Source organism: Sardina pilchardus, chromosome 5 (genome assembly GCF_963854185.1).
Source record: "Sardina pilchardus chromosome 5, fSarPil1.1, whole genome shotgun sequence".
Lineage (NCBI taxonomy): Eukaryota > Metazoa > Chordata > Actinopteri > Clupeiformes > Clupeidae > Sardina > Sardina pilchardus.
In genome coordinates, this window is record NC_084998.1 from 30,435,797 (window position 1) to 30,461,432 (window position 25,636).

A 25,636-nucleotide genomic window follows, 5' to 3' on the forward strand; every position below is an offset into this window, starting at 1 on the left:
CATGTGTCATTGTGTGTGTGTGTTTATGTTTGTTTGTGTGTGTTTGTGTCTGTCTGTCTGTGTGTGTGTGAGTGATGGATGGCAGCAGCATATCATAATGCATGTAGCTGCTGTCCCTATCAGATCTACTGCGGCCAGAGCAGTGTTGAGGCCAGCCATAAAACACCTTTTCAGGACCACATTGATTTTTCAGATGATGGGATGCTGTTGAAGATCAATGGGTTTATTTTGAGAAGTGATGAAAAGTTGTCAGGCTGCGGTGTGTATGTGTGTGTGTGTGTTGGCGTGTGTGAGAAAGCGAGAGAGTCTGCGTTTGTGCATGCGGGCGTGTGTACCTCTCTACCATTCAGACGAAGTGGATTTCTCTTTAGTGGTGTTGAGGCATTGGTACATAGGTGCAACAACCGGTCGATGAGGCCAGGGCAGCGGCCCACCGGTTTCTTGCTCATACTTTTAGACATGCGGACAGCAACGCTCCACATACACTATGCGTAGTCATGAGCGGCCATGACTGTCTCACGATTAACAGGCTGGATTCAGAGAGGTTGGAATTGTCGATTGTGTGATAGCATGACAATAACACAGTAGTAATAAGTTATTATAGTAATACGTTACCAATATTTGTATTTCTTTGTTAATGCTTTGGTAGTTGAAGGTGTGAATGAAGTTGTTGTTTTAGCTATAGCATATTAGACAAAGTGCTGTTAGGACATCTCTAACCAAAACTCTCTGTCTCCCTCTTTGCGTCTCAGACTCGGTGTCGACGGGTTCGGTGTTTGGCCGCAGCACCACCCTGAACATGCAGACGTCTCAGCTGAGCACCCCTCAGGACACGTCCTGCACGCACATCCTGGTGTTCCCCACCTCTGCCTTCGTCCAGGTGGCCACCTCCAACTACACCACTGAGAACATCGACATCGCCTTCAACCCCATCAACGGTGAGGCCTCTACCCAACCCACCCCATTCTCCCTGTGTCTTAAGTTCTCAACTTTAGAAGGTTCTTCTAGAAAAAAAAAATGTTCATTGCGGACCTCTAGCCTTCCTAGACGGTTTTTCTGTCTAGAACCTTCTTTTCGTTTTTTCCAGAAGTTTCTGTATTCGCTGAAGCCTTCGTCTAACTGTCGTCTCTCCCTCGGTCTCTCTTTCTGAACCATCAGATGGATCAGACGCAATAGGTGGCATCTTTGACCTCCTGGAGCAGGAGAATGAGATGGTGGACCCCGACATCATCAACATCCTCCCGGCCTCCCCCACCACCTCGCCGGTGCACTCGCCAGGATCCCAGTACCACCACGGAGGAGACGGCAGCAAGGTACTGTAGGCCCACTGCACTGCACTGCACTGCACTACATGGGTGACGTCTTGGGCTTCTATTCATTTAGTGGGCATGCTATGCTTGTCAAGTTCTTCCACGATGAATACATCAATTTGTTGAAATAACGATGCATGTTTGGACATGGACATGGTGAACATAAACCATATGGACATGGTTAACATGATTCCTATTCCTATGTCATCGATAAAATCATGGATAGCGAGAAATGAATCAGACACTAAGTTTAACAAACAGGATTTGTCAGATGGACAGGATATGCTACAGTACGTAATCCAAAATTCCAGGGCATTTGAACTCTCTGGGCAGATGAGATCTCTCTTGGCCTCAGAACTCCTAAATTCAGTGCTGAAGAATGTTATGAGGCAAGAGCAATGACTGATAGTGATGTCTGCAGTTGTAGATTTATGACAATCATGTGGCAGTGCAGACAGTGTTACTGCAACAGCCTAACGTTTCTCTTTTTCGCCCAATGCACGCTGCTTTACTGTGCCAGTGTCTTGATCCATCTCTTCCGGCATCTTCCTCCAGGGCCAGAGCACCGATCGCATGGAGTCTCATGAGGAGACGCCCAACATCCTCCAGCAGCCCCTGGCTCTCGGCTACTTTGTGTCGACGGCTAAAGCGGGCCCACTGCCCGACTGGTTTTGGTCAGCCTGCCCGCAAGCCCAGAACCAGTGCCCTCTCTTTCTCAAGGTGAGCCCCCCCCAACTCTGCTGTCCAGTGCTCTGCACCTCTCCAGTATAAATCAAAAGGTGTAGCTTGTGGAATTTAAAACATATATACAGAGATAAAAAGCATACAGAGATGAAAAGTTACTGTATAATAGTCCATCTTGTGATCTCCAGTAGCATGTGAGTTTGGGCATTATTGTAGAGCAGCGGTGTGAGGGTTGTTAGGGGGATGTGTATTAAAGGCAGATGCTGGAGTCCCCTGGTCCCACCGCGCACACTGGGCCTGAAGGGGTTTGTGTGGCCGCAGTCAACGAGCAACCTCGCGTTAATTGTACCCGTTTCCGTGACAACTTCTCATCGTACCTGTCCCGGCTCACGTGACTCCATGCATTATTGAGCAGGGCGCCCGGTAGAGGAGGGTCTTAAATAATTCAGCTCTGCTCTCTGATTGGCTCCGACGTCCAAAGGAACTCCGATTATGATGGCGTGTGGCGAGAAGCGCTGGCCCTCATGTTATGAGTCAGATTGGTGCATGAGGATCCCAGGGTCCATTACTGAAGTGCCCGGGCCTGCACACGACCCCACTGCCTGCCGGACTGGCTCTTCAGATTTACAGCTGGTCTGGTTACACTTAGCCACAAATCTCTAGTGATGTGTTCTTGGACCATTTGAAGGAGACGGGTTGCATTTTGCCCATCGACTCCTCTGGCAACCATGTGGTTTGGAATATTGAACCTGGGAATGGTTTCAAGTATCTCATCACGGCACTATTTCTTTTGGACTGGATCACATGATGGATGTTTCCAAATTCACAAAACATGCCCTTTACTCCTGAGAGCCCAATCACAAGTACATGCTTACTGTATGTTTTTTCTCCCTGAAACAGTGATTTGGATGTGTTTGATACATTTGCGGCAATACTGTTGGTGTGGTTTGGTTGTGCACCCGTGGGGTGCTGTAGGGAAGTGTTTTTGAGGAAAATGACAAACATTTGCTCCCCCTGTCTCTCCCCAGGCCTCTCTGCATATTCATGTATCCTCAGTGCAGTCGGACGAGCTGCTCCACAGCAAACACTCTCACCCTCTCGACTCCAATCAGACCTCAGACGTACTCAGGTAACCACATACTCCCTACACACCACATGCTGCCTCGTTGACATGAAGACACTGCCAATGTTTCCTGTTCACATTTCACACACTAGTCATTCATTAAAAAAAAAGAGAAAAGACTTAAAAAAGCAATTGGTAATTGGTTACCAATAATTGGTTAATTTCTAAGGAACTGAACCTGATGTGTTAGATTTATGTTATTTATGTATTGTTTCATATGTCAAGACATCTTTTTGTTCTTGTCTGGATAATTGCATTTATATGTAAATATGTATGCCGCAGCAAGTTAGCATAAAAACGTAATGAAGTGCTCTGTCCTCATAATAAGGTAACATTTCCCTCTTGTGTTTGCTCATGTCAGATTTGTTCTGGAGCAGTACAATGCCCTCTCCTGGCTGACCTGTGACCCTGCCACACAGGACCGCCGCTCCTGTCTACCCATCCACTTTGTGGTGCTCAACCAGATGTACAACTTCATCATGAACTTGTTGTGAAGCATTACAAAGGCTGTGAAACAGCCGAGCAGGATTTTTGTTTGTTTGGGGTTTTTTTTACCAGTTGGGAAGGAAGAGAGCATCAGTGGAGGAGGGTGGGGATGGTATGGAGATGCACCCTGAGGAGGAGATGTAGCGTGTACAGGTGCAGATGTGCTCTGGACTTTTCTATAATGGAAGATGATGGCTCAGGAGACGCGAACAAGAACGAGGGTTCCTGTTTGCTGGCTGCGGCCCAGGATTATGCCTGCGGATCAGCCGCCCCCTTTTTGATGTCAATGACACTCTTATGTAAAGAAAAAACAAAATGCTCTCGGCAAGAGGGAAAGACTGAGTCAGCGGGGAACGCAAAGACGTGGCTTTGGGAGTAAAGAAGCTCGGCCACATGACACGACGAGATGAAGAACAACTGTGTGATTTTCTGCCGTTGCTGTGTTCATCATTGTAATCTGACCTGTTTTTAAAGACTCCCTGCAATGAATGGAAATGAAATTGATTGTTGGTGATGAATATGCTCAGTGTTGCTAGCATCACCATCACGGCTACCCGCAGGTGCTTTGACATCAGAATCAGCCGGTTCGTGTCGGAAATGTGTCTGTAAATTATTGGAAGCAAAGGGACATTTCAATCTAAAAGGAAACCATGGGTTTTCAACTCCCTGAAGTTCCCTGTTTGAATACCGGCATTGTTCTTATTTATTGTTTCTAAATGTATAATTTGTTTTATTTCTTAACTTCTTTTATATATGAAATGTTCTAGAAGGTTTATATTGCCTTCCTGCTTTAAAGCAATTGGTCTAAAATGCGTTATTGTCTTAATTAAAAAAAATTACAAACATACAAAAACAACAAAAAATATAATGAAGTTGCAGTAGGTTGCTTTTAGAATATTATTTTTTGTAAGGGAGACAGAATATTTGTATTGTCACATTGTACAGAAGAAATAGGTTGGGGTTGGGGGGGGAAATACGTCCATGCCTCGGTGTGTGAGTTGGGGGGTGTGGGGCGGGGAGGCTGAATTGCAGCTAAGCTGTTGCTGAGGAGGGCATGTACAGCAATGATTTCACTGTGTTAAAAATAAAGAGGTACATTGTCGTATATAGTATTTTATACAACACATTTAGACCCAGAAAAAATGGCAATATATAAATAATTATATTTGAATTTCGTGCCAGACATGGGTGGTGCGGCTTCTGTTTTAGGAATAAAGTGCGTCAACTCGATTGAACCCTGTGCTTGTTTTTCTTGGGACGGGCAAGTGGGTTTGGAGCTCTCCCTTCCAGCCGATGCCAGGTCTCCCTCGGCTATGCTGGCGGATGGATGGATGGATGGAGGGCTGGAGCTGGACGGAAAGTGAGCGTGACCTACAGATTCCCGGTGCGTTGTAATGGCCAACTTCTTCACCTGCCTACACTGATGGACTGATCACCAGTATTCTCCCCACACTTTGTAAAGGAATGGCAGCAAACATGAAGACAAATCTTTATATTGCTTTACTGAAACAATCCCATGTGCATTGTAAATGAACTTTGTAGCCAGATTATGAGTGCTTGTAGAATATATGCAGTGTTTGTGCACAGAGAAAGATCAACTATGGTCTGTATCTTACAGGTTTATTCTGAACAGAGTATGAGTTGAAATAAGCCTCTGACTCCTCATGCCATTTGCTCACATTGAGAACATTGAGCCTTTTTCCATTCAAAGAAGTAAAGTTACACAACCTTTCACCAAGGACTGACAACGGCAGATGCTATATAGGCCTATATGTATGGAATATAATGAAAATCTCCATGTAAACTACACATGTGCAATTATATTGACGACTCAAAGGAGGGTACTATTTTACTGCTCTGGATAATTTGTCACTGATGAGAAATCTGACATCTAGTTGGCTGTAAATCAAATACAGTGAATGAATGAAAAACAAACAGGGCTGCATAATTCAGATGTTCACATCTAAGTGAGTTAAGGCACTTAGCCATGTTACATGAGTTAAATACTTCAGTATTGATTCATAGTATAATGCCTCAAATATGAATTGTGTATCATGCATCATCTTATACATGTACTCAAGTCTAATTCAGGTCACATTTAGAAAATTCCACTCAGCTATGTGGACCCATTTGAACTGCATATAACCTTAAATAAACCCATGCTATCAATGCCAAAGTTATTTATTACGAACTAATGATCAATACTGAACAAACGCTCAAACAGAACATGATCGAACAGTACACATGAAAAGTAGACATTTAGGATGGTAGTAGTATTTTACACCTACTCTAATGATCACCCAATCACCCTGACTGATCTAGGGTGCAGAACATGTCATTCTCTTTATCACTGTCAGTCATCTCTTCACTCGTCTCATCCTCGTCCATGAGAATGTCCTCAAACTTCTCCATCAGATTATCTACAAGGGACCGCCTTGATGCAACTGATGAGTAGGAGCGATCTCCAACCCCTGACACAGACATGAGGCTGCTGGTGAACTGAAAGTTCTCTCTCGAGCCATCACAGACATCGCTACCATCTCCCTCTTCCCCCTCCTCTTCCTCACTGCTGTAGGTGACGAAGGCTCTCTTCTTCTTAGTAATAATGACACTGTCTTCCTTGTCACTTATCAGCTGGTCCTCCATGAAGGCGGACATGTTGGCGTTGTCATCCCCAGAGGTGATCCCATTAGAGTCAGTCAGCCTGGAATTTCCCGGGGTGGAGGATGTGTAACTGGCTGTTTTTGAAGATTGCCTGTCCATACTTTTCCCGTCTTCTTCCTCCTCCTCCTCCTCCTCACTGCTGTACGTCAGAAAGGCACTTTTGTTCTCACCCGAGCTGATGTCAGCTTCCTTCTGGATTTCCAGCTTGTCTTTGGCATGTTCGGACGTGTCTGGTCCGTTATTCGTCTCATCCAAGCGGGAATTTCCTGGTGAGGAGACACAGTCTGCTTTTGACCTCTCTCCTTCTTCCTCGTCATCTCCCTCCTCGTCGCTGCTGAGGATGAGAAAACAACTTTTCTTCTTTTTAACAACGTCATCTTCCTCATCACTCAACAGCTGGTATTCCACGCCACCTGAACTATCAGGCTTGTGACTCATGTCAGATTTTCCCAGCGATGAGAGATTTCCTGTTCCGTCTGCTCTGACTGAACCCTCATCATCATCATCATCATCTCCCTCATCATCACTGGAATTGATAACAAAGGCTTTTTTCTTCCTTGTAGCAACATGGTCCTCCTCCTCGCTCATCACCTGGTCCTCCTCCAGGTACTCAGTAGACATGTCCGCCTCATCATCAACTGTGGTGATGTCTCTTTCCTGCTCACAGTATGCAAGAGAGACTCTTTTGCTTTCTACAAAGCTGACATCCTCATCCTCAACAATCAGGTGGTTTTCTGTGAAATCGGTGGACATATTCACTTCATCATTCACAGGCGTGGTGGTATCACCTTTAGCCAAGCTGGAATTTCCTTCAAAGGACTTATTTATTACTAAGGACTTTCTTCCACCAGCCTTATAGTCCTCGTCATCGCCAACAGTAAAAGACTTCCGTTCCTGCTTAACAACCACATTAGTCTCGTCATCATCCAAACATATGATGTCATTGGCATCACCCATTGTGGAGTTTCTCCCACCAGCCATGTAGTCTTCGTCATCGCCAACAGTAAAAGATTTCTGTTCCTGCTTAACAACCACATTAGTCTCGTCATCATCCAAACATATGATGTCATTGGCATCACCCATTGTGGAGTTTCTCTGGAGTGACTCCATCTCCTCTGTTCGTGAGGAATCCAGTTCAAGCACAACTTCGTTTGCAACAGAGAGGTTAGGGGATTCAGGGGATTCAGGGGATTCATCCAAAACAACGACTGGTTCTTCCGCTGTGAACTCCTGAACAGACTGATCCAGATCCTCATGTCTTTGTTTGTCAGACTCCTGACGTCCTCTCCTGACGGGCTGCTGCAGTGACCTTGGCTCTGTGTGCTGCAGCTCAAAGTCCTTCAGGTCCTTTTGGATCTGCGACTCGACCTTCATCAGGTTCTCAGCAGTCAGCACTCTCTTCTCAATGTACTCGTGCTCCTCGTGGTCCTCTACATCATCCTCGGTTGGCTGTACACAGAACAGGAGGTCGTGGTGGGAGACGCCAAACATCTTTTTGGTGTACAGGTAGGCGATGTGCTCCATCAGGTCGGGGTCTCCACTCTGCTGTTTGGAGTGAAGCTGCTCCAGCTGCAGCTGGGTGGTGGACGAGTGGGTGTCCTCAAGTTTAAAGAGCTCCTTCAGGTCTTGCTTGCTGAAGTAACGGAAGGGGTTCTTGTTGTCTCCTGTAGTCTGTCGGATCAAGGAGTCTTTGAAGACCTGTCAAGACACACAGGAGAAGTAATTTAGTAAGGTACTGATGGGGGGGGGATGCACCAAATAAAATACAAAGAAATTATTAGTATTATTAGTTCCTTTTCTTGTAGATAGCGTACATCTTGCTTTGTGAAGCACCACCCATGATGTACTTAATTTGAGCAATGGGCTTACTAGCATCTAGAAATTATGCAAACAAAAGAACTTTATGTAGCTAAGTACACAGTATGTAGCAAATATCTGCACACACAAACCATCTCACCTGTCGGCGGTAGATCTTCTCTTCCACAGTGCCACAGGTGATGAGTCTGTACACAATGACATTACGTGTTTGTCCAATCCGGTAGGCACGGTCCACAGCCTGGGAATCAGTGGCAGGGTTCCAACTGGGGTCAAAGATCACCACGCGGTTGGCGCTTGTTAGAGTGAGTCCAACGCCACCCACCTGTGTAGTCAAGAGGAAGACTGAGATGCTCGGGTCATTCTGAAAGCGTCCAATCCGTTTCTCTCTCTCAGAGAGATCGGTCACTGTGCCATCTATTCTCACTATCTTGAACCCTTTGTTTTTCAAAATGCGCTGTATGATGTTCAGCATCTTAACGGACCGGGAGAACACTAGTGTGCGGTTCCCTTCTTCTCTGAGGCGCTCTAGTAACTCAATGAGGAATCCCAGCTTGCCTGACTCCGAGATCAGGGTCTCATCTGAGACGTGATCGATACTGTTGGCTCCGCTGCTGTTCTCGATGTCAGGCAAAGCATGGTCTTGTCCGCCCAGCAGACCGAGTTCGCTTGCAGCTTTGTCTGAGAGAAGCCTTGGATGATCACAAAGCTTCTTGATAATGGTCAGCTCAGCCAGTGGGCTACGTGTGGTCATCAGCACCTCCTTAATGTGATCCAGAGAGATAAACATCCTGTAGATTTGCTCTTGAACTGGACTCAGGTACGTCCACACGATCAGGTCATTTTTCTCGGGGAGCGAAGGCACCTCTAAGCCTCCGTCGCCAGTAGGTGTCGGCTGGTCGTCTACCTCTGAAGATCTTTGATCATCGTTGTCATTCTTCAATACCTCTGTTTTGGTTCTCCGCAGGAAGTAAGGGCTTATGATCTCCATGAGGTTCTCAGACATCTTGAAACCGAGCACCTTTTCGCCAGGGGTGGCATCTTTCTCACGTGCCCGAGTAATGGGATTTTCATATTGCGTCTTGAAGGTTTTGTACGTTCCAAGGAGTGACCCCTGGCAGGCAAAGTCAAACAGCGACCACATCTCTCGCAGATTGTTCTGCACAGGCGTTCCAGTTAGCAGCACGCGATGCTTGGCTAGGACGGCATGCATACTTTTGGCCGTTTTGGTTGATGAGGTTTTGATCTTGTGCGCCTCATCTAGGATGACATAGTCCCAGTAAAACTCCCTCCCGTCAATGGAGCTCAAGAGCTCCCAGTTGTTCATCACCATTTGATAGGAGGTGATGAGAACGCCACCTTTGACTTGGACCTTTCTCAGATTCTTGCTGCGGACAGCTTTGCTTGTTCCATGGAACTCTCTCACCCTCATCCCTGGCACCCATTTCTGGAACTCCCGCACCCAGTTGGTGATGAGGGTGGTAGGCATCACCAGCAGGCAGTTCTGCAGCAGCTCAGAGTCGTACATGCCACACAGGAAGGAGATCACCTGAATAGTTTTTCCCAAACCCATATCGTCCGCCAGAACTCCACCCGTCCTTCCATCCCTATGGAGACCATACAAGAAGGCCACACCTTGTTTCTGGTGATCATACAGATTATCATAAATCCTTTTGTTGAGCATCAAGCCACTGTTGTTGACATCGATGAACTCATCCTCATCATCTGAGGACTGCACATCCATCTGATTGATGAACTCTTGCAGCTTCTTTATTCGGCCCTTAATTTTCTCATCTGGGTAGTGTTTGTAGGCCTCTTTCAGAATCTCGAGGGATGTTGCAGGGTTTCCCTGCTTAAAAGCCTCTTTTGCTTTCCTGTGATAAACAACAAAAATATCCAAAATTACATAGCTGCATCTGTAAACACACATCTGTAATATTTTGCTCTGAATAATAACAAAAACCTTTTAGGCACGACCCTCCACTCAGGCGGCCATATTGCAACAAATGTTGGGCACTTGGGTATCTATTTCTGGCAGAACTGCGTGTGCACAAGGCTTCAAAACACCAACCACGCTCCAGCAGCGAGATTACAACGCATGATTAGTACAGTGTATTCACATTTGACATTTGGCCACGTAAGGGATGGGATATGTATAGAGAACTGCCATATTGGCATTATGAATTAATCCCATCTCTTTCTATGGAGTCTCTGCTAAAACTGCTTGTCCACTGACATGAAAACATTGATTTGGTTTCATGTTATTCCCCGCCTACTTGTCTGGAGCACGTCCAAGTATGTCTCTGTTAGGGCTCTGCATTATCTTTCTATATGTATTTTTTCCTGTTGCATTATATTTAAAATTCAATTTAATTAAGGTCAGATTCATAAAAACAACTTAAAGCAACACTAAAGTTTTTTGTTCCTTAAAATAATGTTTCCAAAATCATTTCAGTGGTTCATCAACTCGTAATAGGGTGAATCTGTAGTTCGATGGAATGAGACATTTAAATCTACAAATTTGACTTGCTTCAATGTCGCAATACATCATACTTTCATAAAAGCATGCAATCTTGTCTGTGGACATCGTTATTTGCTGGATAAACAAATAGCGTGCATGCGACAGAGGAAAAGTGCTTTAGTGTTGCTTTAAAATTAAGAGGATAATGTTAATTCGTTGATGCATCTGTACTGCACTGTAACATAGATGGAAATTAAATGCTACACAACTCATTTACCAGAAAAACTGACAAAAAAGGATGAATAATATTAAAGCAAAAAAACAAAAAACATTTTTATACTGTAGGCCTACCTTGTGTATGTGTCAAGATCCGCTGGGGCAATGGACATAGACCTGAAAAATAGGCACACAATGTTTACTGTCAAAAGCGTGTCCAAACTAAAACACCTTATTTGGTTGTTGTTTATAGGTCTATTGCATACCAGCATTGTTTCACCGTAAATTAAGGGAAACCCTGTGTCATTGTCAGTGTCACAATTGTACTGTATGTCACTGTAAAAATCTCAATTTGAATTAAATAAGGCTATAATGCTGAAAAACAAAGAACAAAAGACGGTTTACTAGCCTACAGTAATTTTGAGGTAAACTGGATTTGTTATGCTGCTTATTCTCACGTAACTGCAAACACGGCTGATTCAGTTTGCATTAACTACATTAACAACGTCGTCATTTCTTTATGTGGCTGTTTCACATGAATGTCATTCCCGATGATGTTCACCGGAGGGACGAATTCTGACATAGCCATCGTTGAAGTCACGAAGAAGAGTTCACCAGCCTTTTGGCTAACTGTTTAATAGTAAGGTGATCCGAATGGACTCAATGCTACTTCAGCTAGCTTACAATGATGGGAACTCCACATCACTGTGGAGGCAGAACATGTAGCTGTCACTCAAGAGTAACTTCAAAGTAACACTTCTAGCAGGAGAGAAATGCTAGCAATGAAACTTTAACGTAGCAGCTAGCCAAACCTACCTGCATCTCACAATTAGCTAACGTTAAGTCATTATAATCAACTATTTATCAGAAATGTTAGGCCTACATCTTGCGGAGTGATGTCACCGTGCTGCAGCTAACGTTAGAGCCCGATACAAAGACAGACTTACTTCGAGAAGTTATGTGAAATGTCCTGAAGAACATCTACTTCAGATCTTCTGTCCTCCGGGGAATCATCCATATTTACGACTGCCTTAAAACTCGACCAGTTTGTAAAACACCGTAAAGGTTAGGATAGAGTAATGAAAACTAGCATACAACTGCAAATTCGTAGCCTACCGCAACACTTTGTTTGAAAAATGTTTTAGAGGCGCCGCCAATTCGACAACCAATCAGAGTATTGGATTGCGACATGCGTATATCCGGTGTGGGTGTTTGCCACTTTGTAGGCTTTATGGGTTACGAAACAAAATTACCATGATGCCTGTGTCTACATGGCTTCTTTTTAAATGATAGGATACACATAGGCATCATGTGCATTGATCGAAAAGTGAGAATTTTTAGGGAATTTCAAGGATCCATGTAAAGACTTCAGACTCTGCTACTACAATTCCCTCTTCCGCCTTCGGATAAAATCCTCACAGTGCCACCTGTGAGCCTGGAATTTAAAAATTCAGCCTCGAACATTGCATGGCTGCTGATGGAACTGACCTGGCATTTGGCACTTCAGTCAAAACATGTAGGCCTATAGCCTACTTCAGTCAAAACATATATTTGTGAAATGCTATTAGTTTTCATTTAACCAACACAGTCCTCAATGATCAGACACAATTGCCGCCAGTTTCACACTGCTGTGATAGGCCTAAATAAAAACACATTGGTAAATAAATTAAATTAAATTAAATAGGAAATAGCATGTGCTATTTTTGACCAGACATTGTTATGTAATACTGTGAGGGATAATAATAAAAAAAATAGTCACAAACCCACACCATCCTGTATGATTGGTTTGAGATATAGGGAGAATGTAACCTACACAAATAGGCCTGCACTGCTCAACACTGATGCTGCAGAGTACAGACTGAATATTTCAATACTTACAGTATGTCTTACCATAATCAGTTACAGTAATCAGGCAACAATAAAATCAATGAAAAAAATCAAATCTGTCGACAATTAAAAATGACTGCATGAAGTAGCCTACACACATTTTGACTTTTCCTATTCATTAATTACTGTAATTAGTATGGTCATTGGCAATCCGGGGCTTTGTAATGACAAGGATGTAACCTACCTCACAATCCTTATCTGTGTCTAAGGTGTGAAAATGTGTGTTTTACCAATCACTGTGTGTAATGTTTTGTAAAAAGGGTGAAGCAGACATTGTGTGTAATGTTGTGCAAAATTATGTGGAGGTATTGCTCCTTGGAGTAGAATTTTGCTATATTATTATTATTTCAATGTGTAGACAATCTTTCAAAAAATGAAAAATAACCCATTAGCCTAGCCTATTATTTGCTACATATTTTCACTCATTTCTTTTCCATTTTTATGTTGTCTGCTGTAAAGTGTTTGAAGATTTCCTTTATTGTAATTTATTATGCACTTGTACACAATCAAGAATGAAGCATTTCGTCTAGACCAAATGTGCATAAATCATTTAAAATAGAGTATACAAATAGGGGGCATAATTATAATAACATATAGCCAACAACCCAGTAGGCTATACAGGCTTAGGCCTAAAACCCCAATCCTCTCCTGATGGGTCAAATGAAATAGGCTACTAGAAGCATCTTGCACAATTGGTGGCTAACAATTCTCTCTCTCTCTGTGTGTGTGTGTGTGTGTGTGTGTGTGTGTGTGTGTGTGTGTGTGTGTGTGTGTGTGTGTGTGTGTGTGTGTGTGTGTGTGTGTGTGTGTGTGTGTGTGTGCGCGTACGCGTACGTGGATTGTATGGAACTATAAATCAAATACATGAAAAAACATAGCCCTATAGTTGCTGATAATGCAAAAGAAATTGAGGCCATGTAAACCCACTTTGCATTATTTTGTATTATACCTCCAGGAGAAAAGAGTAATTCCTTTGGCCTTCGTCATGCTGTATTTTAGCTGTAATTGGACATTTCAATCTTTAATAATTCCATGATGTCCCCGCTCTTGACATAATAGATTCCATATGTGATAGGAACTGAATGTATCTGTTTGTATAGAATGGTCCATGTTCTCAATGGAAGGTGAGTGTGTGTGTGTGTGTGTGTGTGTGTGTGTGTGTATGAGAGAGAGAGAGAGCCTCCTGTGCCTCTAGTTTCTCCTTATCACTCCAAGGTCATTGATGGGTCATTGGTTTATTTGAATGAGGTTCACAGCAGAATCATTTGAAGGCAGCGTACTCCAGGGAATATCACATGTCATTACAGCTTCTTGCTGAAAGAGGCAAATATTAAAGCTACATCATTTCTGCACATGTCGTGGTGCAGCCATATCAGTCATAAACAACTTACCTTTTAAACTGTCAATAGTAGCCTAACACAAACAACTGAAGGAGTGAGTTGTCATTCAGAGAGAAATATCTGAAAGATATTGAATTGTTATTTATAATGTCTCAGATTTTCAAACAGCTAAGTGCTTTCCCTGCAGGCAGTCACACATCAAACTATAATTCCATCATAATTGATACGTTTTAAGTACAGTGAGTATTTGAAAGCAGATCCTGAATTTGTTATTATTTTTACACAATTTATGGCATAGTCTTATTTAGCACTGCTACAAATAAATGAAATGAAAATGTTCCCAGTGTATCATAGGTCTACATTGTTGATAAACAGTATTTTACGTTTGAATGAAATGAATAGAAATGTCATATACTTTGTATCATATGTAGCTGGTTAATCTATGTGGGTCATGGATATTGTTGCCCTCCTCTGCACCCCACGGACCTTGCTTGGGCAGTGCACAAGCTTTGGATGGTGCATGGGCACAGTCTGATTGATTGTCTTGGAAGGCTGACATTCTTACAAACATTCTTATTTGTCTTTTGTCATTTGTTTTTATCCCCTAGATTTTACCTAAATATTTATTTCCTGAAATAAAACATATTTTTGCAATAGAGCAATCACATTCAGAGCCTTTGTGCTGCTTAAGATTTGAGTCTTTGTGCTGCAGTAATGACATAAGTAGAACTCTTAGCCTAAAATGTAACCATTCAATTTTGTATGCGTATATCTCCCCATGGCCTGAATGCAAAGCAGCTATATGGCACACCTCTAGCAAAGCCATTGCTCTTTCCAGTGCAGTGCTTACACTGGCATTGGTGCCCATGTCTGGTGGCACCATTTCAGGCAAACACTGCACCACCAAGAAGCAAAATATGATGTTTGGCACCAAGTGTGGCAAGTTTCTGTTGTGCTTTTCTTGGTGATGCATGACCGTATGGTTGTGCATTTTGACCACGCTGTAACTGTCACCATATTCGACCCTCATTGTATTCACGAGTCTCTGGTGGATTTTTTTTACAGTGTATGCAACTACAATGGAAAATAATCCACATCTTCCTCCATGTCGCTGCGGCAACAGAGTGGCACAGCCTGGACATAAACCCAACTGCCTTGCACTGGCTCGTTTTAATTTAATAATACCGTCATGGGCAATGAGTTATCACTGCAGCAGCCAGTCTCTCTTATGACCCTCTACTTGTGTTGGGTGTGTGTGTCTGTGTGTGTCTGTGTGTGTGTGTGTGTGTGTGTGTGTGTGTGTGTGTGTGTGTGTGTGTGTGTGTGTGTGTGTGCTTGTGTGTGCTTGTGTGTGTGTGTGTGTGTGTGTGCTCTTATGTGTGTTTTAAGCACAGTCCCATAAATCAGCATATATATCCACAGCAGGGGTGGGCTGTTGGTTGGAGGCATAAATTGGAGCAGGACGGGCAGGGCAATGATGAAGTGCTGAGTAACAGACACACTGATGCATGTGTTGTTTGTTTGCATTGTTTGTTTGTTTCTTTGCTATCTTTCCTACGTGTTAAGTCAACATTAACATGCCATCTTTTTGTCTCCCATTTGAATGTGTTATGACCCTCTGCTAATTCCCCTCTGTGTTTTCCACCTCCTTCAGTCAGCTTCCTCTGGAAAGATTCTATTACTGGTTGCCATGTATTTCCATAGCAACCAGCAGAGCACCATAGTGTTCCATGTTAAGGATGAGGATGAGAGATACAGACTCATACAGTAGCAACTTCTCACCCTCAGCTGTGGCCAAAAGAGCTATACAATGTATATATTTCAACAGAATGGCTCCATAGTAGATGAGTCCAAGTGCTGAAATGACCTGTCTGCAGCCCAGACCTGTCACATTGGGTGCATAATAAGAAGCACGACTAAGAATACTCAGACTTCTAACATGATGGACAGATTCAAGGCAAAATCTGTCAAAGTATTTGCCCCTCACTGGGTTCCATGAATGTTCTAAGTTGCAGAGAGGGGTAAATGTGCATCTACCACACCACTAGAGTCCTTGTTTTTTTTTTGTTAGGGGCTGTTTTTTCGGTAGTCTTGTGCTTTTCTTGGTCTTTGTTTTGCTGCTTCGAGTTGGCTGATACCACGGCGAATGGGTCCATTGGGTTGAAGACCGCTGGCGAGGGCTTGGCTCGCGTCCTCCATCCGTGAAGCGCTGCGCTTCGCCGTCTGGTCAGGACAGCTGAGGACCTAGCTATAGCTTCCAACTGCGGGCGACCTGCTACCAGCCGCGGGCGACCTGGCCACCAACTGCGGGCGATGTGCTGCTGCCGCGACCGAGCTGCTGCTGGCCTGCGAGCTGCCATACTCTGCAGCGGTGCTGGCGATGGAGGCCGGAGGCAAACTGTTGCTGTCGGGGGTCCACCGAAATCTGCAGGGTCTCTCACGGCTTCGGACTGCTTGGTGCTTATGCTGCTAGGCCTACAACTGCTTATGGTGCTCTCCAGACGGCCTGCCTAGCCCCGTCTTCGGTTGGTCTGATGGCTAGGCTAGGCTGTGCGGCTTCATTGCCCTGGGACTTCTCTCGGCCATCTGACTTGAGTGCAGTCGATTGGACTTGGTTGACGTGGACTTTTCTGTGTTTTGTTTGTTTTGTTATTTATTTCACATTTGTTTATTTGTTTGTATGTCTTGTATGTCTTGGTGTCACGGGTACGCTGGCGATTACGCCACTCCGTCCGGCATCTTGTCTTGTTATTTTGTGAATTTGTTTTGTTTGTTGTGTTGTCATGGGTACGCTGGCGACTACGCCACTCCATTTCGGCACTGTCTCTGTGTATTGTAAAGCGCTTTGGGTTGCACTCAGTGCACGTTAAATGCGCTATAAAAATAAAGTTACCTACCTACCTACCTACCTTGTCAGGACAGAACGAACAGGGAGAGGAGATCCCATTGATTAAAAAACAGACTTCCCAAGTGTGTGCTTAAAACATTTACATGTGGTTCCGTTAAGGCCTTGGACAGTCTTCTCTTGTGAGATGAGTATCATTAAGTCATACGATAGATTAGAGTCATGTCTATGAATATTTTATTTTATCTTTCAATATTCTTTTGTACAGTTGTACCAAATGTTCTGTCTTTTACTCCAGAGGGATCATATGAAACAATAAGGTCAAAGGTCATGAGCCATTTTCACCTGTTTCACTGCAGAAAAAAAACATCTCGGTTAAAAGGGGATCTGCCTCATGATGCTGGATTAATTCACCGGAGTGGTATGTTTCAGTGTTGTGGTGTTGCATGCTAGCTGAAACGGAAATGCATTACAGCAAGAAGTGAAATTGCTGATGGGTAGCAATTTACAAGATGGTGATTGTAAGCTATATGGCCATAAAAGGGTAATATATTTAATGCTTAAAGACATATGCTGCCTCCTTGGCCATTAATCCTGGGTGTCTTTATGTTTGGAGCCCATTCAAAGCAAACTGCTTCTAATATCATTTAAAGGCTCTCCGAATTTGGCACATGAGTTTTCAGCTTGCCACGGGTAATTGTGTTATACATCAGTAATGCAGCGGTGACACGTGTAATTGTGTTATATGTCATTAATGCCGTATCGATGCTCTGCGCCCGTCACCTCGGCAGCCCAACACAGGCCGCGCCATAACAAATAGAGCCATTCATCCGTTGCCCCCGGTGACATATGGCGCTGCCATTCCTTTTAACCCGCCTCTGAACCTCCGTGGCTCTTTCTCCTCCACTCGGCGGCGGAGCGGCGGTCAAGTGTGATCAGAGCGATGGCTCACGTCTCGTCTCAGCTCTGTCCGACTGTGTGAACCCCAGCTGGTTTTGGCCAGCATTTGAGGGAACAGTGGTTAACCTGTAAACAATCACTAATACAGTGTATGACTGACTCCTGGAAGCGATGTAAGGTGTTTTTTTCAAATGCAATAATAATAATAATAATAGTAATAATAATAATAATATAAACTAAATCAAATGATATTTCCAAATATTTGGCTTGACATTTTAGGAAAGTGTTTGATTCTAGAACAAACATTTAGATTTGTGTTATGCGTGATTAAAAAAAAACTATAAACACTGTATTGTGTTCGGTAGGCCTACTCAAAACAGCTTGTAGTTCTAATCTCAAATATTTGATTATTCACATGTTTTTTTTTTTATTAAATGACCATGGACATGGTTGTCTGATGATTTCTGACCATTCAACTTTTGAAATACAAATTGAATGACTACACTTGCACTTTGGTATCCCAGGTGTTAACAGCATACTATTTTATCCTAAACTGTTGCTGTCTTGAGGGGTTCAGCTCATGTCATCCTATAGCCTACTTCACCCGGAACTTTGAGATGACGAATGATTGTAAATGATGGCTATTATTTCTCTGCCCCTCTCCCACACTCTCCACCCCAGCCTGTAGTGTTTATCTAAACTCATACATCTTCTGTAGCAGTGGTAATGATGTCTTTCCCTGCAGCTGTTAATGAACCTGCTCAGTGAAGCATCCCTCGGTCTACACATGCTCTCTGAGCTCTCTGTAATGGACACACTGACCGGGACCTCTCACACTGTCTTGCCTTCTCTGGGCCTGCTGTCTTTTCTTCTGTAAGGCCGAGGCCTAATCTCGTAGGGACCTCTGAGCATCATTTCCTCCCAACAATCATGTGGTCGATTGATGCTGTGGTCCGCTATTTATTTTTTTCTTTTTTGATATACTAACCTCTGTGGTGTTTAGGGTTTATATCGGTATTGCTTTAGTATTTGTCATTCTTTACAGTGACCGGTGCATTCTCCATTAAAATGAACTAGTTGGCCCCAGCCGTGGCGCAACTGGCTGGGGCACCTGCACCGCACGCCGGCGACCCGGGTTCGATTCCCGCCCCGAGGTCCTTTCCGGATAACCTGACTTTCGCCAGATCCTGTAGTTCGCTGTCTGCTTCACACAAGGATCTGGGACTTCTCGATAGGAGATGTATTTCTGAAGGCGGGTCCTTGTAAAACATCCTCGCATGTGATTCGATAAACCACTTGCCTGTTATCTTGAATGATGTGCTAGGCTTCTTCAAGCTCTTGCCAAAGAGTAAAGAGTAAAAGAAGAAGAGTAAAAACATCCTTGCCACCAATAAATGTCTTCAAAACTATTCTCTGTTAATCTTTTAAAGAATGAATACTCGATAGATTCGACAAAACGGTTGAAATAGCAGAATCAATGTCAGCACAAGACTCCTCGCTGCGTGCCGCCATTGTTATTTGAATCAAACACTCGCTTCGGCGCTCCTGATTGGTTGCTTATTTTTTGATCACTGGCCCAGGGGTTTGGATTGCCCTCGCGTCCAGACCCTTGTGTGGAGCTCAGCGAAACGCCTCTGGTGGAGCATGGCGGAACTACAAGGGTCTGGCGAGAGTCAGGCTACTTTCCGGATCCCACCCCAACTCTCTCACCCATTCGCTTCCTGTCTCTCTCTACTGTCCTGTCAAAATTAAAGGCACAAAAGCCAAAAAAAAAAAAAAATACTAAAATGAACTAGTGCAGGTCAGTGGTAAACACAAACAAATCCAATTTGCAATGTGACTCTCTGTGTAATTTGGATGCACAAAGCAAAATTAATTGAGACAGCTGGCAATTTAAAGACATTTCACATTGATTCACATTGGTCTACAAACTCAATAAAAGTTTAAAGGAAATTAAATGTAATATTTTGTCTCAGCTGTGGTTACCAGAAGGTTCATATGTGTGTGCATAGTTTACAGAACCTAGTCAGCGTTTGTAATTTTGCCTTTCATCTGCAGTATGAACATTTTTCACTGTATGTGCATTAGAGCAAGCTGGTTCTTTTTGATATGGACTGGCAAGCACACCGATTTATTTGTCCCGTTGTTTGTTTTCTTAATGGCTTTGAAACATTATAATTCAAAGACTGTCTGCTTCCTGTTTAATGAGTCTTATGCCTGTCTGGTCTTTTATGGTATTTTATTATATTTAATTGATGTTAATTTCTTATGCTTGTGTCGGTGCCATGTCCGTGCCATAACTAAAACATTTATTTTTGAATGTTATTATTTTACAAAATAAGTAAGAACATGAAGATAATCATCATGGTTAGCACAGAGGAAAACTGCTAAAGTCATAAGGTATGAGGAGTAAGCTAATGAGAAATAAACTCGCTCATTCAAATGAATGAGATAATAAACAAAGCAGTTATCTCAACTGAAGGCATTATGCTTAAGAAAACACTAGTGCCATCTAGAAATAATGATAGAAATAGGCTTGCAACTGCAATTACGGCAGGGCCAAATGGCACTTGTACATTACTGCACAGGACATAGGGGGGACATTTAATATCCACTCATGACAAACTATATGGGACAGAGTATGTTACACACCATACATCAGTACCGCAAGTGTGCAATTAAACCCTTGCAATCGATCCTCACCATCTTCCTATATCAGACTCTGAGATCATTGCCAAACTCCTCCCTATCTGGCCCTATCTAATCTAGCATCTGAACAAGACATGGGCCATGAAAGTCAACACAATCCTTAATCCAGCCTCCCCATCGAAGAGGGTAAATCAGGGGTGGAAAGCAGACCTGGAGGTGTGTGTCTGCTGTGCTGTTCTCTATAGATAAGTGTTTTAATTTGGATGATGAGAGGAGTTGCTTGTCCTCTTTTGTAGTTGTTGATGTTGTTGTTGTTCTTTTAAGATAAAGTCACTGTGCGTCTCTTCCTTCACTTTGCCGATGAGTAGCCTTTGAAGGCCCCCTGCGCGACCAGGGTGCCGTTGTGGAGACTCGGCATTTGCTAGGGCCACTGTGATGACAGCGGTGTCTGAGTTTGTTTTGTCTGACCTTTAGTGTGGATGAGTCAGCCATGGATGACTGGTAGGAGCTGCTGCAGCTCTCTCATAGGTGAAATGACTTCAGAGAGGGATAGCAGGCAAGCAGGCAGGTGAGGTATGTAACTAGGCAGCGCTGCTTTGGTTGATGCTGTTGTAGAAGTCTGCCTTTGAAATATCCATATCACTGTAGAACTGCTTTCTGATTGAACAATGCTTTAGTGCTTTTTAATCTTGTACGGGAATGCATACATTTGAATATATTACGTACAAAAACAAATAGTTCATCCACAACAACAACAAAAAACACAAATAAATCAGTCTCTCATCAAATATTAAAATGTTTCTTTTTTTCTGTGCTGTCACAAACTACAGAAAGAAGAAGGAAGATGATGTCCTGGAGATCCTGATAGCGGATAATAATGTCCTATCCAAGTAAACATGCTCAATATAAAAATCCCGAGGAGCTTTGGTTGATATGTCCTCATGGACATCCTCCACAGTGCCACTGCTTGGCCCCCCAGCAGTCAACAGTCTCTTCAGGAGGAGGGTAGAGCCTAGGGGGTAACATCACTACCCCTTACAGGTTGAACGCCTTAATGTTGCACTGGTGAGTTTCATAGATGGCTTTAGCTGAATTCTTCATGGGAATCCTCAGGTGGAATGAATTGAGAGTAGAGTAACTTGCAGGGTTGACATAATTTAAGTTGCTGGTTCTCCTAGAAACATATGATTAGCACCATCACTAGATTGGGAAGACACTTACCTCACCTAAGTGTCTTTCTGTATACTGGACCTCCCACATGTGACAGGGCACAGAGGAGGGTTGACAGACACAGAGCTGAATCAGTTTGCTTTGTGCAGTGTGAACCACTGGATGTCTTAAGGGGTTTGCTTACCACTCACTTACCACATCAGAGGGTGTTCTCTGCTCTGTTTCCCCAGGCTAAGGGCCTTTGGATCCAGGTGCTCGAGGCAGCACAGGCCCCAGCGGGGGTTTGTCGGTGCAGGTTAAGTGGAGAGGGCAGTGCTTGTGCTCGGCCTTGGATGGATCTCCGGAGGCCCACTCCTAAATGCCAGTCAGTCACAGTCACTTATGGGATATGTCACCCGTTGGTCAGGATCACAAGCTTTTAATGTTCAGGTCAGTCAGGATATGGATTGAGGGCCTGGGAAAAGAGAACCTCTGCTTTAAACCCAATGTAGACACTTAAATGAACTTACAAGTTACAAATTGGAGGGGTTTTCAAGGAATATTAGATTTAAGATACAGATTTAAGAGCCCTTACGGAGGATGCTCAAGAGGTACCTCCAGGGCCACCAGAAAAATGCCTTTTGGCTCGTTTGGAATTAAAACGGACCAGTGGTGTCTATATGTGGAGTTCCAAAGGCTGCCACAACTGTATGTTAACATAATCGATCCAGCAGCCATCTTGGATTTTGATTTGGTTCGTTTGTTATGAAACAGAAGATTGTCAGACTAAGCCTTAGAGAGAGAGAGAGAGAGAGAGAGAGAGAGAAACACACATCACACGCACAGACCCACACACATCCTACACACGCACACGCACACGCACACACACACACACACACACACACCATACGCACAGACCCACACACACACACATCATATGCACAGACCCACACCCACACACACACACACACACACACACACACACACACACATGCACACACACACACACACACACACACACACACACACACACACACACACAATCCATGCTCAGCATTGTTGATGCAATCTGCCACATTTTCCTGCTAGCCTTGTCACTTCTCCCTGCTGCATGTTTCTCTCCTCTCTCCTCTTCTGACTCTGCCTCTCCACTCTCGTCTGCTTCACGGCCACTGGCAGCACTCACATGACTTCTAGCTTCAGCAGAAATATTGCAGCTGAAATATGGATGGGCTCCGCCTCACAAATCTTACTGTAACCACATACTGTACACCATGATGTCAACAGAATCATTTACAGTACCAACAGGTTCCTTATCTTAAAGGAATAGTTAGGAATTTTGGACAACCTCATTTTCAACTTAGTCGAGGTGATGGAGACCATTTTCAGTGAATTTCTGCCCTTCCTTAAAATGCAGCGTTTATCTGGTGCTAATCTGGTGCCGGAGATAACGCAAGTCAATGGTAACATCCAGCCTGCCACTGAAAACAGTCTTTATCCACTCCACAGAACACCCGAAACAAATAAATTATAACGTCGATGCACATGTCTGTGTTGATAGAACAATGTTAGAAATAAAACTAACCTTGCATCGCATTGCAATAGCCTATTTTGTTCCCTGTATGGCAGTAGCGGATTGATATTGAGAAAATGTAATAAATCATTGAGTTGCAAGGTTAGTTTTATTAATGCGTTAGCTCAGAAGCAGCTTAGCAGAACTTAAGGAAGGGGTTAAACGCGATAAAAACTGTCTCCACCGACCTATATCACCTCGGCTAAGTTGGAAATGAGGTCCTATGTCCAAAATTCCAAACTATTCCTTTAAGTTCCTGTATTTTAGATCCTCTATGGTGAATCCATCTGTCTTTTGATTCTCATGATTCATGAATACTCCTGCAACAATGATTTGTCTTCCCTCTTTTTCCCCTCTCTTATTTCTCCTCACTTTTTTCTGTTGACTGTTCTTTGGTTTCTCCTGTATCCTGTCTTTGTGTTCTCTGTCTCTCTAATTCATGTATTTCCCCTCATAACTCCTTCACAACGCTGCTGGCTTCTCTCATGGCTCAAGATCCTCTTCCCTAGCTAAGAATCTGCTGCCATCTCTTGGTTGCTTTTCATATGTACAATGCTATTATAGTCAAATGTAACCAGTTGGCTGCCACTAGCATACAGTATACACATAATAGTGATCACTGGTTCCTATCATTCACTGGTGTTACATGCTTGTATTTGTGGATGTTTGGTTGTCTGTCTGTTCTGGTGGCTTAGAGTCTTGTCCTCTTCTGGGTCTATCTCAACCACTGGCTAAAGGTGTTCTGACCAAGGCTTTTTTGCATTTCAAATGAACTGATTATATTATTAGGTCTTATCGTGCACAGATAAGGCCAGAAAAACAAGTGGTTGTGACAGGGGCAATGATTAACTTACATGTTAGGTTTAATCAGGACATCAGAGAGGAAAGACAAACAAGCAAACACACGGTGTAATTCCATAAAGGAAATCACCAACTCTGTGCAAACATTTTAATAGTGAAATACATTGTTTCCAGAAAAGCTGGCACACTGTGTAAAATGAAATTAAAATCAGAATGCTATCATTTGAAAAATAGTCCAAAGACAGCACGTTAATTGTTAAAAATACATTATATATTTTTAGATAATACATGTTGATGAATGTTTGGTGTGTTTGGTGTGTTGCCTCACAGCTATTTTAACAATAGTCTGTAAATAATAATAATAATTACAATTTATATAGCACTTTTTAAGCACAGAGTACAAAGTGTAAGTAAATGGTTGTGAACAATCTTGCCCCAAGTTTTCAGGTACTCAGCCATCTGGGGCCTTCTCAACTGTGTTTCTCATTCCATGATGCACCCAATATGACAGCTCTAGACTGCATGTAGAGACCAGACCATTAAGCACCTAGACTCTTGTACTATGGAGCCATACTGATGAAATGTGTGCAGAATGCAGGTTGGCATTGTTTTCCTGAAATAGTCAGCGGTTTACCTGAAAAAGACATCTAGATGGCAGGATATGTGGCTCGTAACCTGTAAATAATTGGACCTGTCCAGATGTGCTCTTGTGGCCTTAAAGAATTATGGGACAATGATAGCCACCATTTTGATGCATTCTCTGCAATGTGTCTGTATGTTTGAGATCTTTTATGTCTTTGAAATTGAATAAAAGACACATAAATTCAAAAACTCATGCTTAGTTTTGACAACAAAAACACACATATTTTATAACCCCAGCCATTAGGTCTTCTATCCATCCTTCCATCCAATCCTCTTTTTCTCTGATTCTTCATTATTTCCCCCTCTCCCCAGTCCAGTCCAGCCCCTGCTGTTGGCTCATATTTCATGCGTGTCTCTTGCCCCCTCCTCCCTCACCACTCTATTTCACACCTCTCTGCTCCAGCATCCTCCATTTTACCACTGTGCTCTCCAGGTCAAGCCTGAGCGATGCCACAATTACTGTAAAAGACCCACAAGACAGATGACCCTTAAAGCAAATTATGTCAGGGGTCTAATGCTTTAAAGGACATGTGAGAGTGCTTAAAGGCAATGACTTGTCAGCACACACACACACACACACACACACACACACACACACACACACACACACACACACACACACACACACACACACACACAAACACACACATATTTGGTAATTGCTTAACTATCAGTAAAATCTCATGTCTGTCTTGTGATTGTGCACTATTTGTGTGGTCTTTACAACAGTAATTACAGGGAAAAAATAGTTTTGTGTAGTAACATGACTCATTTTGTCTTTTTCACTCCCCCTCACACATACTCACACACTCTGACCCTATAACAATTCACAAACACACCCTTATTACACAGCCTACTGTTTGGCTGGGGTATATGCTTATTGGCTGAGGTGTTTACATCGTACACTACTGGTAGTTTCTATAGTATCAGTAATCTAGTTGTATACTTACTACACCTGATTTCATCAGTCTAATTCATTATCTAATCGGCCCATTGCAACTCTTCATTTAGGCCACTGGAGGGCACTATTGCTTCATGGCAGAATAGGTGTTCTGCAATCTCGTTCACAATGGATGCAAACATTTGCTGTG

The 25,636-nt window shown here is 43.3% G+C and overlaps 2 protein-coding genes across 2 annotated transcripts in view; one reads left to right on the forward strand and one right to left on the reverse strand.

Annotated features, from left to right (window-relative positions):
* med13a (mediator complex subunit 13a) overlaps positions 1 to 4,583 on the forward strand; it is a 68,976-nt gene extending 64,393 nt beyond the window's left edge. Inside the window, exons 27-31 of the mRNA XM_062537214.1 lie at positions 753 to 938; positions 1,159 to 1,313; positions 1,866 to 2,030; positions 3,023 to 3,123; positions 3,479 to 4,583. Of these exons, the coding sequence (XP_062393198.1) occupies positions 753 to 938; positions 1,159 to 1,313; positions 1,866 to 2,030; positions 3,023 to 3,123; positions 3,479 to 3,611 (740 nt within the window). The 3' untranslated portion in view covers positions 3,612 to 4,583. The remainder of the gene's footprint in view (positions 1 to 752; positions 939 to 1,158; positions 1,314 to 1,865; positions 2,031 to 3,022; positions 3,124 to 3,478) is intronic.
* Positions 4,584 to 5,717: 1,134 nt separating this feature from the next.
* Positions 5,718 to 11,875, reverse strand: LOC134080661 (DNA excision repair protein ERCC-6-like). The gene is made up of 4 exons (XM_062537215.1): positions 11,707 to 11,875; positions 10,895 to 10,936; positions 8,225 to 9,956; positions 5,718 to 7,965 (listed from the first exon to the last, which is right to left on the reverse strand). The coding sequence occupies exons 1-4, from the start codon at positions 11,775 to 11,777 to the stop codon at positions 5,908 to 5,910; spliced, it is 3,903 nt and encodes a 1,300-aa protein (XP_062393199.1). The 5' UTR covers positions 11,778 to 11,875; the 3' UTR covers positions 5,718 to 5,907.
* Positions 11,876 to 25,636: the final 13,761 nt, after the last annotated feature.

Excerpts from the sequence above, each read along its gene's own strand:
- LOC134080661 (XM_062537215.1), bottom strand. The coding sequence starts at position 11,777 with ATGGATGATTCCCCGGAGGACAGAAGATCTGAAGTAGATGTTCTTCAG. Across the intron at positions 9,957-10,894 it reads GATCTTGACACATACACAAG|GAAAGCAAAAGAGGCTTTTA; the intron begins GTAGGCCTACAG and ends TGTTTATCACAG. Across the intron at positions 7,966-8,224 it reads AGAAGATCTACCGCCGACAG|GTCTTCAAAGACTCCTTGAT; the intron begins GTGAGATGGTTT and ends GTGTCTTGACAG.